General features: G+C 39.0%; 1 protein-coding gene across 1 annotated transcript; it reads left to right on the top strand.

Moving 5' to 3' along the window:
* The first annotated feature begins 359 nt into the window (after positions 1-359).
* Positions 360-12,208, top strand: ints13 (integrator complex subunit 13). The gene is made up of 17 exons (XM_074698744.1): positions 360-760; positions 2,473-2,722; positions 3,006-3,080; positions 3,185-3,387; positions 3,644-3,724; positions 3,848-3,938; positions 4,043-4,171; positions 5,424-5,508; positions 5,627-5,719; positions 7,103-7,192; positions 7,285-7,463; positions 7,542-7,706; positions 7,801-7,955; positions 8,037-8,267; positions 8,356-8,486; positions 11,743-11,878; positions 11,971-12,208. Exons 2-17 carry the CDS (start codon positions 2,498-2,500, stop codon positions 12,005-12,007), a joined length of 2,106 nt encoding a protein of 701 aa, XP_074554845.1. The 5' UTR covers positions 360-760; positions 2,473-2,497; the 3' UTR covers positions 12,008-12,208.
* Positions 12,209-13,267: the final 1,059 nt, after the last annotated feature.

The following is a 13,267-nucleotide window of genomic DNA, read 5'->3' as shown; positions in this document are numbered from 1 at the left end:
TTTTGTATGCAAAACTGATGGTAAAGAAACCGTTACCTCCGAGCAACTGCATTTTCGCACTGTTTTCTGCTCACTGCATGTGTACCTTTGGATAAAATACTCACTTTGGACATGTCATAAAACTTTTCCGATGTATCACAGCAGAAATATGGAGAACTTCTCAGGGAATTAAAGGTAAAGTTTGTCTGTATCCTAAAAGTTTACCCAAACTCGAACATTCGGTTTTAACGAACAGTGGTATCGAAAAGTATGTTTTTACTAGGTAATATAAAGTTGTATAAGTTACTGGTTCATTGTGTAGCGCGGAATAACAACACACTTGAGGGCAGAGGAACCATTTAATATGTGGCTCATATACTCGGGGTATAAAGTCAGTGACGGACCGCCTCCGTTACTTCCGCCAATAACAAACCTGCTAGCTTGAAAAGGCTTCTGCTGTATTGTTTATAATTGCAATTCAAAGTGTGTAAAAGTAGACATTTTGAGGTTGTGAGTAAGTGATATGGGTTGTAGAAAGGCATCTAGTGTCAGATTAATGTCGTAATGGGGAGTTTGCGACGAAAAAACGTAAATGAGCAAACAAATGATTCCGATGAGTGTTAGCTGGAAGGCTAACGCTTAATGCAGTGACATGCTTCCTTAGCTAACAGTCATGTTAGCCGGTTCTGAGGCCGACAGTGTCATTTGATTTCTATCACAGAGCACCAGCGCATTTTTTCAGACCATTTCTTTACCGGGAAGCTGAAAAGACACTGCCAAGGTGAGTTGACACGACATTCACAGACTAATAAGGAACTGTTTTATCGTCTGACGAGACTGTGGGTGTTAGATATGACAAGAACAATTGATACACATTTAGTGTCGCAATGAAAGATGCACTGTTCACTGGGAAATAACTGTTGATTGTAAATGCAAAAAATGAAATGTTGAAGTTTGTGCACTGCGTGCCAAATTATTATGCATAAATTATTATTATTTTGTTAACATTTTAAAAAAATATGTTGACAGTCATTTTAACATTTTATTGAAGTCAGATAGTGAATATATTTCTTCAAAATTGAGATTTAAAATTTTGCTTTTAAAGACCTCTAGAAAATTTAAATTAAAAGGTCAAAATTATGCAGACTGTACATTTGAGCGTACCAAGTTATTATGCAAACTAGTAGTAAGAGCATATAACTCATAGATAGATACTTTTTGATAGATAGATACTTTATTGCCAGACTCGAAGTCCATAAACACAACAACAAATACAATAAAAATAGACATTAATAGACATAAAATAGACATTAATTATAAAAGACATCTGTGTCTCCACCAGGGAGACTGGTAACGAATGGAGCTAAGCCGGGATTAGTCAGCAGCCCCAATATAGAGTTCTGAGAGTATGTCAATCTACACATAATCATAATTTCTAGGCACCGTTTTGTCAAAGAACGTTTTTTTGACTAAAAGTAATGTTTTCTACGTCTTTTCTATGTCAAGCTTTGACAAAAAAACAGTGTTTTTTTGAAATTGGAACAAGATAAATTACTTAATGTATTTAAAACATTTTAAATATAAGTGTTTCTATAATGCCTTTCATTCCTTTCATTGAGGCTCAGATGTCTCTGGTCGACTGATCTAGTTGGTTTCAGATGACTTCTCTGCTGACACTGCACAGCAACTTGAATAGTTTTTCGAAACTACTTTTTTGAGCTGTATTTCTTACCATCACTGTAAATCATCTTGCTAATTATTGACTAGAGGTACTTAATCTGGCTGAGTAAGGTTGAGCAGGTAGGCCAGTTCATGAAACAATCAAAAGTTCAGCTTTGGGAATAACGTGAGGCATGTGATGTGCACTCATGCATGGACACTTGCGTCTTCTTCACTTTGGCTGATTTTCTTTTTTCTCCATAGAAAAATGAAATCTTACAGGAGATGAGAAATCTTAATATTATGGAGTAGTGAGAGTGCCAAATTACAAATATAAATATATAAAAAAATAAACAAATGAATTAAAAAATAAATTATATACGAATCTATACAACAATAAAAGAATAAATGAATTAATAAATAAATTATATAAGATTCTATGAAAGAATAAATATAAATGTGTATAAAATAAAATGTATATTTAAAAAATATTTATATTTATTTAAAAAATATATGTTTTATAAAACTATAAAATATAAATATATATAAATGTGCTCTGACTCTTTAAATAAAAAGAATTTCACAATAATTTGGCACACACATATACATGTAATTAAGCTGAAGGATATTAAAAAGCTTTATGGATTCTCAAAAAAAAGGCTTTGTTAAAGCACAAGACCTTACTTAAAAACATCATACTAAAACCCTGTTTTTTTTCTGAACACCAACCATCCATATTTTCAAGAAAAAAATCACTTGCATAACAATTTGGAATGCAGTTTTGTTACCAAAGCCAAATCTATCTGATGATTAACCTTCCTGCTCTCCCCACAGGTCAGCCACACTTCAGATTGGCAAAATGAAGATGTTCTCAGTTGCTCACAAGACTGTCTTTGTGGTGGACCACTGTCCCTACATGGCAGAGTCCAGTCGTCAGCAGGTGGAGTGCGATGTCCTGACAAAGAGTCGAGCTCATGGGGTCATTCCCTTGGCTCCTGTGTCCAAGTCGCTCTGGACGTGTGCTGTGGAGTGCTCCATGGAGTACTGCCGAATTCTCTACGATATTTATCCAAGGGACAAACTGGTATGCTTTTTTCATCTTTATTGTGTGTTTAGATTGTAGTTATTTAACGGTATGTATCACATATGAACACTGACTGACAGGCTACAGCTTAACAAAAAGCAAAACAAAGCAAAAATCTTGTCTCTTTCCCTAATAGACATCTGTCAGTCAATACTTTTGAATGTGTATTGCTATCGTTGTTTTTAATGTTATTTTATTTAAAAGGTACACTTAATTTAATGTAAAGGCACCAGTGGGGTCAACACAGCCAATAACATTTTCTGCAAACTGATGTTTTTTACAGGTTAATTACATGGTGAGCGATTCAGAGTTCCACATCTTGAACAGCTGGAGACGAGAAGACCAGAGCACACATGAGGTAAGATACTGCATGTGATAAGTCAGTCACACAGTCAGAAGTATTTAATGTGTTTTCAGAGTTTCTCCTGGTTTGATGTTTCCTTCTCTCCTCCTCTCTGGCAGCTCATGTCAGCTCTCGCAGCTGTGGGACCGCCTAACCCACGCGAGGACCCTGAGTGCTGCAGCATCCTGCATGGGCTCGTCTCTGCAGTGGAGGCTTTGTGTAAGATCACAGAGTTGCAGCATGAGAAGCGCACGGCTTTAATGGACACAGCAGAGAGAGTTGCAAACAGGGGACGTATTATCTGCCTCACTAACGCTAAAAGGTAAACACTGACAGCAACAACATGGGAGAAATACAGGGATCAGAAGATCTGCAAAACATCAAATTTTGTTATAAATAAAGGAAATACCTGAAGGAGGATTTAGAAAGAGTTCAAAGTAGATTAAATCATTATTACATTTACTTTTAGCTGTCTTGGTGGAGTAATCCTGCAGCCTTTGCAATGCCTCGTGGATGTTATCGATGTGTTTTTCCTAATTTGAATATGTGCTAATGAAGCTCTCTCTTTTGTGACATAGTGATACCCACGTGCGAATGTTGGAGGACTGCATCCAGGAAACGATATTAGAGCAAAATAAGCTGGCAGCAGGATCAGACAGGTCAGACACTGTTGAAAGAATGAAATCTTTTACTCATTAAAATGATTTTAGTGGTGTTGAAATTGATGTATTTTCAGATTCTCTGCAGGGCCTCACCTGTACTGTACTGTTTGCTTTCTGTAGGTTGATGGCGATCCAGCAATGTGACCTCGTGCTTGTTCACATCTACCCACAGGGAGAGGACACGCTGGTCTCTGACCGACCTAAGAAAGAGGTGGGAACTGAAAAAGGAAAAACAAGTATTATAGTTTTAACTTCATTGGTTCATGTGAAATCACTCTGACTACGTCTTACATCTTTAATCTCTGCTTCTCTCAGATCTCGCCTCTGCTCACCAGCGAGGTCCACAGTGTGCGTGCAGGCCGACATTTAGCCACCAAACTAAACATTCTGGTTCAGCAGCACTTTGACTTGGCCTCCACCACCATAACAAACATCCCCATGAAGGTAAGGGGGCTGTCACCCTTCATCCGGCCTCACACACATAAAGACAAACATCACTTTTTCGTTTTGCTGCCACATGAATGTTTTCATGGTAGAGTGCACTTTATCTTTTACTTCATGGTGGAGTTTTGGTTTCATATCCTCTCACAGCCCTTACCCTTTTTTGTGCTTGCTAAATCTTCATGTACAAGCACTTCTCACCTTTACTTTCTTTACATTTAAACCTTTCTGTTTCTCTCATCTGCATGCTGATATGACTGTGACTCTGCTGCTGGTTTCATGCTGTATTTTCTGTTTTGCTAGCCCACATTAAATGTTTGCGACCAGGTTAGTACTCTTATCACACACACATCAAAGTGAGGAAGGGTCAGGGCTGGCTTCACACAGTGTGCAGGGCATTTGTTTTGAGAGCTTTTGTTGCATCAGGCTTACAGTGACGTTCATCCATTCATTCATTCATTCATTCATTTCAGTGTGACAGTTAGTCCACAGATTAGCTGCTGAGGCTAAAGTCAAGAGCAGGCGACTCTGGTCCCACATGGAATTCACTTTACACTCTTTTTATCAAACGATGATCTTCACTCACAATTTGTTTTCACTTCTTTAAAATATATTTTTCTGTTTTCCAACCTGTTTGAATAAACTCCAAATCCCAAATTCTGACCCAAAATAACACCAGAAGATTTTAAATATTTGAACATGTGTGACCAGTGTTGCCTCTTCTGGGTAATTAAGATGTTGTCATTGTCTGTCAGATGTTAAAAGTTGTCGAATCTTTCCCTGGTCTCTGTTTTTCCCATCCCGCTCACCCCCTCTTTTAGAGTCTTGGTCTGGCCCCTTGTGCTGTCTGGATTTAGATTTTGTCCCCTACATGTTAAAAAGTGTCCTGTAGCTGTCCTGAATTTACATTTTCTATGATTAAAATGTGTTTAGTAGATTTAAAATAACCAGGCCACTGTCCTGTCTGTGGCTTGAGAGACTGTTTATTATTATTTTTCAGATTGATGATCCCTGATTTGTGAAGCGATGGAAGCTTAGCTTAGTGTAAATTTAAAGAAAGATGTAGTTTGAAAGAAGAGCTGTACTGGAGTCACTGAAAAAGCATCCCTGTTTTTTTCCTTTGTCATTTTCATTTACCCTCTGAAACATGAAATCAGCAGTGTAAACATGTTTGTGTCAGCTTGTGTCTAATTTTAAATGTTACAAGCGCTAACTTCATGCTATCCTGTATTTATTCATGTTGTTGGATGGACAGGAAGAACAGCACGCCAACACGTCAGCCAACTATGATGTTGAGCTCCTGCATCACAGAGACGCTCACCTGGAGTTCTTTAAAAGTGGTGGGTTCATCTTTTCATCTGTGAAAGAATCAAGATTTCTCAAGTTGATTTTACTTTTAAATCAACATGTGAGAAAAATGTGAATTTTTGATGTTCTTGTGTTCTTTGTGTTGTGCAGGAGACTTGCATATGGCCGGCACCAGCACTCGAGAAAATGGCCTCAAAGAGACAATAACGCTGAAGTGGTGCACCCCGAGGACAAACAGCATAGGTGGGTGAAGTCAGTTGAAGTCAACTTCTAGTTTAACACATCTTTTTTTTTTTTTTTTTTTAGTTTAACACATCTAAGTTAGCTGTTAAAAGCTGTAAAAAAAGATCCAGTATCAGCTTCAAGCTTTCACTGTACCAGAAAGTGGTTCAAGATCAGGACTTAGTCCAGAGTAGTTTAAAGTGATACTCTTGGATGGAACAAGTTGGGTCCTATCACAAGGTTTAGGGCAGAAATTACCCCTACAGCAGTGTTTTTGTGCAGCAGAAGCTCAGAGTGCACACACCAAACACCCCCTCCCTGCTCCTCTGCTGGTTTCCTCTGCACTCAGACGGGGCCATATTTTACTTGACCAAAAACACAAATAAACGGACTCCAATCGAAAAAATCTGACATCGGTCTGCATTCACGCTTTATTTAGAGAATTTTCAGCGCGTTACTTTCACACAAAAACACCGCTAAATAAGGCTCTAGTTCTCATCATGTCGTAAAACGGTGCTACCTCTGCTGCAGAGCCACAGCTGGCTCGCCGCTTAGTGTATCAGTCCGCGCGCGGCGTGCCAGATATAAACAAACACAGGTAGTCTGCCAGGACGAAGAGACACAATGAGAACTAGAGCCTTATTTAGCGGTGTTTTTGTGTGAAAGCAACGTGCTGAAAATTCTCTAAATAAAGCGTGAATGCAGACTGATATCAGATTTTTTTGGTGGGAGTCCGTTTATTTGTGTTTTTGGTCAAGTAAAAAATGGCCCTGTCTGAGTGCAGAGGAAACCGGCTGACGAGCAGGGAGGGGGTGTTTGGTGTGAGCTCTGGGCTTCTGCTGCACAAAAACACTGCTGTAGGGGTAATTTCTGCCCTAAACCTTGTTATAGGACCCAACTTGTTCCATCCTGGAGTATCACTTTAAAGGAGAATCAAACAGTAAAATCACCTGTTTTTGCATTTTAACAAAAAGGTCTCTCTAATCCTGAATTGTGATATGAAAAAGATCCCTGAAGACTCTCTGAGTCTCAGTCTGACAGGTCTGTGTGTTATGGTTCCTGATCACCACCTTGTTCCCTTCACTGTCCCCTTTCAGCCAAATCAGAAACTGATGACAGAGCTGTGACAATTTGTCAGTTGTTTTGGGCAAAAAAAAAAGTTTTTAGAAGGACTCAAAATTATGTTTTATGAAAAAAAAAGAAGGTTAAAACCAAGCAAAACACACAGTTCTTTTTCACTTGTTTCGAACAATCCTCATTTGAACAATCATCTGATTACTCAATCAATCAATGGAACTTTCAGTAGACGACTCAAATACTAAGATATTGATAGCTGCAGCCCTAATTACTACAGCTCGAGGTTTCTGTGAAGTTGTATTAATCTAAATCTGATTTCCTCCACAGAGCTTCACTACTGCACAGGAGCCTATCGTATCTCCCCCACAGACGTGAACAGTCGTCCCTCATCGTGTCTCACAAACTTTCTTCTAAATGGTAAATCACATTAACTCTTTTTCATCATTACTCGCCATGTTTCCGTCTCTGGAGCCTTCACGCTCAATCTTTGGTGTGTTGGTCGACCACAGGGCGATCGGTGCTCCTTGAGCAGCCGAGGAAGTCAGGGTCAAAGGTCATCAGTCACATGCTCAGCAGCCACGGAGGAGAGATCTTTCTGCACGTGCTCAACAGCAATCGTTCCACCCTAGAGGACCCGCCGTCCATCAGCGAGGGCTGCGGTGGACGAGTCACAGACTACCGCATCACTGTAAGTTCATCTGGAAACCATTCGTGTGAAGATTTACGTAAATGATCACAAAGAAGTAACTGATCATTTCTGTTTCAGGACTTTGGTGAATTCATGAGAGAGAACAGGCTCACCCCGGTGCCAGAGTCTGCCTATGATCCTTCTGGGAAGCTTCCAGCTGAGAGGGCGAAAGCTCAGCTCGAGCGCCACACTCGTTACTGGCCCATGATCATCTCTCAGACGACAATTTTCAACATGCAGGCAGTGAGCAGCGTGCAGACAGTCAAATTCATCCTGACAGTTTTCATTTTGCTTTAGCTACTGTTCATACTGTGGTGTTTTTCTGTTTCCCCACCAGGTGGTTCCTCTAGCCAACCTGATTGTGAAGGAGACCTTGACTGAGGAGGATGTTCTGACCTGCCAGAAGACGGTTTACAACCTGGTGGACATGGAGAGGAAGAACGATCCTCTTCCCATTTCTACAGTGGGATCCAGAGGCAAAGGACCCAAAAGGTAAAAACTCTTAAAACAAAACAAAAACATATCTTCTCTTATTCTCCAGAGTTTCTAATGTTTCTGCGTTGTCATCTCTAGAGATGAACAGTATCGCATCATGTGGAACGAGCTGGAAACGTTAGTAAAAACCCACGCTGGAGCTACAGACAGACACCAAAGGGTGCTGGACTGCATCATCGCCTGCCGCAGCAAACCTCCTGAGGAGGAGGAGAGGAAGAAGAGAGGCAGGAAGAGGGAGGACAGGGAGGACAGGGCAGAGAAGAACGGCAGCAGAGACACAGATGACAAGAGCTGGCAGGAGTCTGAGAGGTGAGTGTTCTTCACTTAAATAAGCTTCACGTCACTTTCTGAACTGTCCTGTCTCCAGAGCTGAACTGACTCTTGTTTTTATCTGAAGACTGAAGGGTTTGCTCGATAAGGAGGAACAAGAGGCTGAGGTTATCAAAGACTCTCCAGATTCTCCTGAACCACTCATAAAGAAGCCGCGCCTGTCCACAGAGGACGCTCAGCCTCCAGAGAGAGCAAAAGGTCAGAGAATTCTGGGTACTGAGACCTGGTTGGATATACACTTCTATCTTTTCAGTAAATGTTGTGCCAAAAGACAGAAAAGATTTCTATATTATGAGCTGGAATTAAAGTTCTCTAACCCTACGACAGAATTTCAGAATTGTTACATTTTTTTTCAGTGATGGTTGGACTTAAAATGGGGGGAAACTATTTTTAATGTAGGTTTTTATCTGAATTTTGCAACAAGGCTTCAGTCAGAACTTTGATCTGCTTTGTAAAGTCCACTCTGTGTAGGACGCCTGTATTGTGGTAGCCAGCATCACTGTGCACTGCCTGTCATATCTGAGCTTTTATTTTGGGCTATGGTGTGAAATGTATTCACCCAACCAGAGAAAAAATGACCAGGGAATACCAATCTGTGACATGACAGAGTTTACTGTTAAAGTTTGATCACACTTTGATAGACACCCACACCAAGACAACAGGTGATACAACACATTACCCACAGAGCACTGCACCACATGAAACGGCTTTAAACTGGACTGTTTGGCAACACAATTCCTACACAGCATATTATCTTAACAAGCTAGCACTAGTTTACTTTTTTTTTTTTTTTACAAAAAAGTGAGTGGGTCACAGTTCTAAAACACAGTAGTGCAAATGTTATGTCCAAATGTAAAAAAAAAAATCCTTGTATTTAATAAAATATGCAACTTACTCCACTGAAGTTATAGAAAACCTTTAGTTTGATATTTCTTAGATTCAGATATATAATGTTAAATAGAATGAAGACACTATTTGTCAAAATTAGGGCTGTCATTTTAACGCTTTAATTAGATCAATTAATTGCACCGCAAATTAACGCGTCATAAAAATCAACGCAGATTAATCTGGATCCCAAACCCGCGGGGCGTTCAAAGACGCACTTATTTTCAAATGTCTGGCATTTACAAATCGTTTGTCCTACTTGGAAAAAGTGGTGTTCTCGTTAGATTTTCAAATTTCAGACGGTCCCTGAATGTATCACACTTGACTCAGCAACATGCTTTAAACTGGGGGGGGAAGCAAGGAGTGATTTTTGGGGGACTGCCGTCCACATCTCGTATATTCACATGCCCTTTTTGAAAATCTGCAGAAAATCAACCGTTTGCTCTAGCTCAATTCTGTAAAAACAGATAATTCTACACTCTTTACTGCATTAAGCAAGACATGAATGATCGATATATATCCTGTACTTAAATCTAAAGAATTCTTTGAAGATTTGCTTCCATCTTCCTGGCGTCATGTTTCAGCTTGGGGCTGCTCTGCACCAATGAGCAACAGTTTGTGTGTTCAGAGCATGTTAAACTGAAAAGACTTCACTTTTCTTTGATCCAAGACTTGAATTGAGTGTTTTGTACATAGTTCCTCACAGTTTTTAGCCTGTATCCCTGGTTCTCCTGACCTCATAGAAGTATAGAAGTTCATATTGCAGTGAAAATTGAGTCCACATCGAGTAAAAATGTGACAGAAACAAAAACCGTCCTAAAAATCAAATCAGCTTATCTTAGGTGCAGAAATGTGTAGATTTTGTAAAGATAGAACCATAAAACTTTTTTCATGTGTTCCTTATGCCTCAGGGTGCCTAAAAATGTGTTGTATATATTCCCACCTTATTTTTAAATGTTTTTTTAGTGTCTTTTAATGTAATTTTAATGTCCTGGAATTCAAATTCTTTATTTTTGGACCTTAATCAGATATGAGATTAAAATGCGATTAATTAGATTAATTAATTACACATCCTGTAATAAATTAGATTATCTTTTTTAATCGTCTGACAGCACTAGTCAAAATTTCTTTGAAATAAGTCCTGGGAATTCACAAGGTATCTAACTACAGTTCAGTCAGTAGGATTCAATCCGGCTGTTTCAATCTCATTTGTTTTGAGAGCTTCTGTTGCAACAGGCTTACAGGGACTTTCATCCGTTTCAGTGTGACAATTAATTCATCTAGTTAGTAAATTTGGATACAGTTAATGTTCTGTAAAAGGTTAATTTAGCAAAGCAACTATTTTTCACATTTTCCTCCAGACTAAAGCCTGATGTGTTTATACTCTAACTTTAGTGACTTGTTTGAGGGTCTGTCTGTGTTGTTACTGCTTCAGGCTGCTGAAGGTCAAGAACAGAGGAGGCTTCTTACTCCACTGTCCTAATAAGTATAGAAAACAAAGTCCTCATTTATAAAAATCTAATCCCCAAATGCTCCAAAAGCTTCGTTTTGATGTTAGATTAACTAGATACCCTCACCCCCTGACTTAATCGACTTTTTCACGCTTAAACTTGTTCAAGTTTGATATAAAACACATATAATAAACTATATTTATGTAGCACTTTTAAAAACATTTGTTTACAAAGTGCTTTGACACCGACAGCAAGCACAAGAGTATAGCATAAAAAAAAGAAGGTTAAATAAAATCAAAGAACAGTTAAAGACAAGCACAAAGGCAGAATGAAATAAAGAGTCACAAAGAACTTTAACACAAACATAACACAAAACACACATAACACAAAGAACTTAAACCCCAGAAGAGGGAACAAAGACCGCTAGCTATAGACACAGAGGAGGCCCCGACCTCACAGGGCTGGAGACACACCAGGGTACAGCAAAACACAAGTGCAACTGTACCCTGATGGTGTTAGGTGTCTAGTGACTCCAGCCCCACAAATCAAGAGCCCCCTCCATAAATCATAAGAGCCCAGACAATACAGGAACAAATATATCTTCTGTTACTCTGTATAGGCATAAAATTTGTTTAACTGTAGGTCACATTTGTTGAAAAGAGGCGAGCTCATATCTGTCAGCTCAGATCTTTAGCTTCAAAGAAGAAAAATGTGTCAGTTTTATTCTGAGACACTTCTGATGTTTTATACATTAACAATTTTCAGTTAATCAAATCAAGTTAATTTTTCTTAACTTTAATCCCTGTTTGAGTTAAAACAGAACCATTTCATTAACAGATGGACTGAGAACTGTAAGAGAAAAGAAGACGTTTAAAAACTGTTACTGTCAGTGTTCAAGTATAAACGATCAGAGAGGTGAAGAGCAGACAGAGTGGATCTGTCTTTTTCATGCTTTGTTTCTTACAGCATAAAACAGCACAATCCTCTCTTTCTCTACTGTTTGCTCAGTCTATTCCTTTACATGCTTTCATAACACCAGCACCAGGTTTCATAACTTTGACTCTGTGTGACAAGACATCAGTGCAGTCTGTAACAGCCCACCTGTGTTCCTGCTACAGGTCCGGTGTCCCTCCTCTCCCTCTGGACCAATCGCATCACAATGGCCAACTCCAGGAAGCACCAAGAGTTTGTGGGAAGAGTGAGCTCTGTCAACAACAAGTTTGAGTTGTACCAGCAGCTCAAAGAGGAGAATGGGTGTGTTGCTCTGAAACAAACCAAACCTGAAGGAGTCCATGAGCGTCTGATCTTTGCTTTAAACCTGACCTCTCCTCTTTTTCCTTTTTCAGGATGGAAGTCCATGAAAATGGAAAAGCCTCCAGATGATACACGAATTTTAGGTCACTGCTGCCGTGGATGAGACTGTGGACCACAGTTGTGTTTTTCTTAACTTGGGCATCCCATAATACCCTCAGAGCAAGGACATCAAATAGAAAAGAAAACTAATGAGGAATTTCTATTTTTTTTTTACCCATGAATTTGTAGATAAGCTGTTCACATTGTGTAACACATTAACAACTGTCAATAAAGAATTCTGCTGTTGACTGTTTTTTAAGTTGTTATCTTCATTTTCCAATGAACACAAATTTAAAGTAAAGCCCATCAAAAAATCTGCAATGGTTAAAATGAAAATATGCCGTCAGGAGAATTTCAACTGTTCATTTTTTTTCCAGTCCTTCAAACTATTTCTAAAAGTCAAAATAATGGCCTGTCACTGGCTGATGCTCTGGTCTGAAAGAAGGAAACTGAGCAATTAATTAACTCCATCCTGTTCAAGTTCATAAGACTAATGATGAAATTTTACGAATTTGACTTTTTGCATTTAGATTAAAAAAGAAAAAAAACAGTATGCCAATTGTTCAGACCAAGCTCCACCCCCTTGTTTTAAAATACAAGGCCTATGTTGAAGAGCTAAATAACGTCAAGTGTCCATCTGAGGCTGGCTGCAGAAGCAAAAGAAACCACGTAGCATCACACACAGCCAAAACATGTTTGCTGCCTGGTTCAGGAAACAGCTGGTTATGGTTTACCTGACTGACTGTCACCGTGTAGCTGCCTGAAGTTAGTGCGGAGAATTAAAGCTGCCCACTTCCAATATGGCTGCCAGCCAATTTGCTTCAAAAAATCTGTTTCAAGAACAGACAAGTATGTCAGGGAGACTATGTCCAGTTATAATACAGTGTCCGCTTAAATGACAAGTGTTAGCCCAAAATGTAGCAATCATCCGAAACGTAAAAGTGACTCTGAATGCAAATAAAAAGATGTAATATGGTCTGAAATGTAACAAGTTGTAACATTTTGGGTTTTATTACATTTTCTAAAACTTACATTTCAGGCTTAGAACTTTTGTTACACTATCAACCAGTTATTACATTTCAAGCTTTATTACACTTATTTTTTAAATCACATTTTGAGTCATTTTGTTTCAGGCCCTAATAGCCCCTTCCTCAAACACATCAATAATGTCAATCACTGAGTTTGTACCATGCCAATATGAAACAAATCTGACAGTTCAGTCTTTTAAGCTGATATAATTGAACACAACTTGTCAAGTCATTTTTCAAAAACTGAACGCCAATTACTTAA

Source organism: Halichoeres trimaculatus, unplaced genomic scaffold (assembly GCF_033239565.1).
Source record: "Halichoeres trimaculatus isolate MK-OKI-2021-1 unplaced genomic scaffold, fHalTri1.1 fHalTri1_scaffold_21, whole genome shotgun sequence".
Classification (NCBI taxonomy): Eukaryota; Metazoa; Chordata; class Actinopteri; order Labriformes; family Labridae; genus Halichoeres; species Halichoeres trimaculatus.
This window is presented reverse-complemented; position numbering and strand designations above follow the sequence as displayed.

Coding starts and splice junctions, on each gene's coding strand:
- ints13 (XM_074698744.1), top strand. CDS start 2,498: ATGAAGATGTTCTCAGTTGCTCACAAGACTGTCTTTGTGGTGGACCAC. Junction 7,707..7,800: donor CAATTTTCAACATGCAGGCA/GTGAGCAGCGTG, acceptor TTTCCCCACCAG/GTGGTTCCTCTAGCCAACCT. Junction 8,487..11,742: donor GCCTCCAGAGAGAGCAAAAG/GTCAGAGAATTC, acceptor TTCCTGCTACAG/GTCCGGTGTCCCTCCTCTCC.